Source organism: Morone saxatilis, unplaced genomic scaffold (genome assembly GCF_004916995.1).
Source record: "Morone saxatilis isolate NCDOM2014 unplaced genomic scaffold, NCSU_SB_2.0 Contig4, whole genome shotgun sequence".
Lineage (NCBI taxonomy): Eukaryota > Metazoa > Chordata > Actinopteri > Moronidae > Morone > Morone saxatilis.
In genome coordinates, this window is record NW_023339984.1 from 148,711 (window position 1) to 150,950 (window position 2,240).

Consider the following 2,240-nt stretch of genomic DNA (forward strand, 5'->3'; position numbering starts at 1 on the left):
ACCTACAGAGACCATTTCCCCACCTCAGCCTACGAGTCCTACAGACATAGTAACATCCGAGCCAACTGGTACCACCCCACTATCTGAATCAACCAGTCCAACCCATTCATTAACTTCTGAGCCTGTAGAGACCACATCAGCACCTCAACCAACTAATCCCACTGACAAAGTAACTTCTGATCCTCCAACCACACTGTCAGCCCAACCACCAACTGATCCAACAACCAGACCACCAACAACATCACCCTCCAGTCCAACAATTCAAGCAACAACTCGACCAGTCACAACAGTAGAGCCTTTAAACTGCCAAAATGGTGGATATAATAATGGATTCAACTGCACATGTCTTGTTGGATTCAGCGGACGTGTTTGTGAATTTATTGAAACTGTTCAGCCAGGTACTAACATCATCTTGCCACATCTTTTTTAAGTGTAATTTCAGCATAATTTCCAATGTTTGTGTATTCTCTTTTCAGATTCTTTCAACAGGTCAGTTATTGTTAATGTGGTGATCAATGAGAAATTTCATGACAATTATGAAGACAAAGACTCATCTGAATACAAGGAGTTCGTAGGAACTTTCACTAACCAGGTAAATTATATATATCTGTCCTGCTGTTTTACAGCAGTGTACTTTCTAGACATATCCAGACAATTATTCCAAGATAAAGTAACCTGTATACCATCTTTTTGTTGGATGTTACAGTATGTTGTAAAGATGGTGACTTTATGCTTGTTGTGTGCTTATTGGAGAAAAAGACGGACAAACCTGCATTCATGTAATGGACTGGGTTCAATCATATTCCACATTATACTGTGCTAATGATGCACATTTTGTTCATGACTAACAGGCATGAATACATCATGCAGCCAAAAACATTCTATCCAAATTACATATCCATAGCTACATGCGGAAACAATAGCACGTCTAGTAAAGAATAAAGGTTTTAGGAATAAGTCCAAAAATTCAGATTTTAGTGATAATATTAGTGATTGTTATTGTTTCATATGACCAACTACCAAAACATTATTAATATTATGTTGTTACTATTTCAGATGGAAAAGTATTACTTGGAAAAGAAGATAGAAAACTTTAAAGAAGTAGTGGTAACTAGTGTCAGGTATTGTACTTTCATATTTTCAGAAACAAAACCATTGTCATTGTATTTTGCTTTACATTGTATTAAACACAAATGGTCGCCACAGAAAACATAGGTTTAAAATACATTTTTTAACGAAATGTTTTAGGTTCAATATAACAGTGTTGTTAAATTGCCAACACGTTTTATGATATTTTTTCTCTTGCTCTTTTCTATTAGCCGCGCTGTGGTCAGATTGTCAGCACTGATGAACATTGTGGAAGTAAAGCAATTCAACCACCTTTACAGTAAGATTTTGAATCAGAGATCATATATATGAATGCTACCCATTCATTGTTTTATCCTTTATTTTAGAGATTATCAGCTGAAGCCATGGATTTCTACAGCATGACGCCAAGAGCAGAAGGGTAATTAGACATCTTTAACGTTCTTACACTAATAACGTCCAATTAAAGTCATCCACAATATCAACATATGTTAGGAAAAGGGGAACTTTGCAGATTGTCCTCAGATAGAAGCAATTTGTGGAAAAATTATCTATTAAAAGAAAAAAGGAAAAATCAAATAACCACACTCTTCTGATTATTTGTAATATAGCAGTGTTTGCCTGTATTTATAGGTAATTTCATTGTTTTTACATGTGTAAAATATCTTGAATTAACCATTTAAAAGCCTCCCAAAAAAAAGCAAAAAACTTTTGCAAAAAAAGGATGCAATGGGCGCCTGGTTAGCTCAGTCGGTAGAGCTGGCGACCCATATACGCAGCAGCCCGGGTTTGAGTACGACCTGTGGCCCTTTGCTTTGCTCATGTCGGTTCACCTTCTCTCTCTCTTCGCCCCCCTTTCCTGTCTCTCTCCAGCTTTTTCTGTCAAAAAAGGCATAACAGGCCAAAAAAAACCTAACCCTACTTTAAAAAAAAGGGTGCAATGTCATCATACTTTGGAGAAAAGGTTACTATAATATATATAGTTATACTTTTATAAAAGTAATGTTTAATTAAAGATATTTACATGAACAATGATATTACCTATAAATAAAGGTGAACACTGCTATAATACAAATAATTAGGGATGTCCGATAATATTGGCCCTCCGATATTATCGGCCGATATTCACAAAAAAATGTAATATCGGGAATTAT

General features: G+C 35.7%; 1 protein-coding gene across 1 annotated transcript in view; it reads left to right on the forward strand.

Annotated features, from left to right (window-relative positions):
• Nucleotides 1-175: 175 nt before the first annotated feature.
• Nucleotides 176-2,240, forward strand: part of muc3a (mucin 3A, cell surface associated) — a gene marked incomplete at its 5' end in the record, with an annotated part of 9,016 nt that continues 6,951 nt past the window's right edge. Inside the window, 5 exon segments of the mRNA XM_035674906.1 lie at nt 176-398; nt 477-592; nt 1,057-1,121; nt 1,320-1,362; nt 1,455-1,507. Coding sequence (XP_035530799.1) covers nt 1,057-1,121; nt 1,320-1,362; nt 1,455-1,507 — 161 coding nt within the window.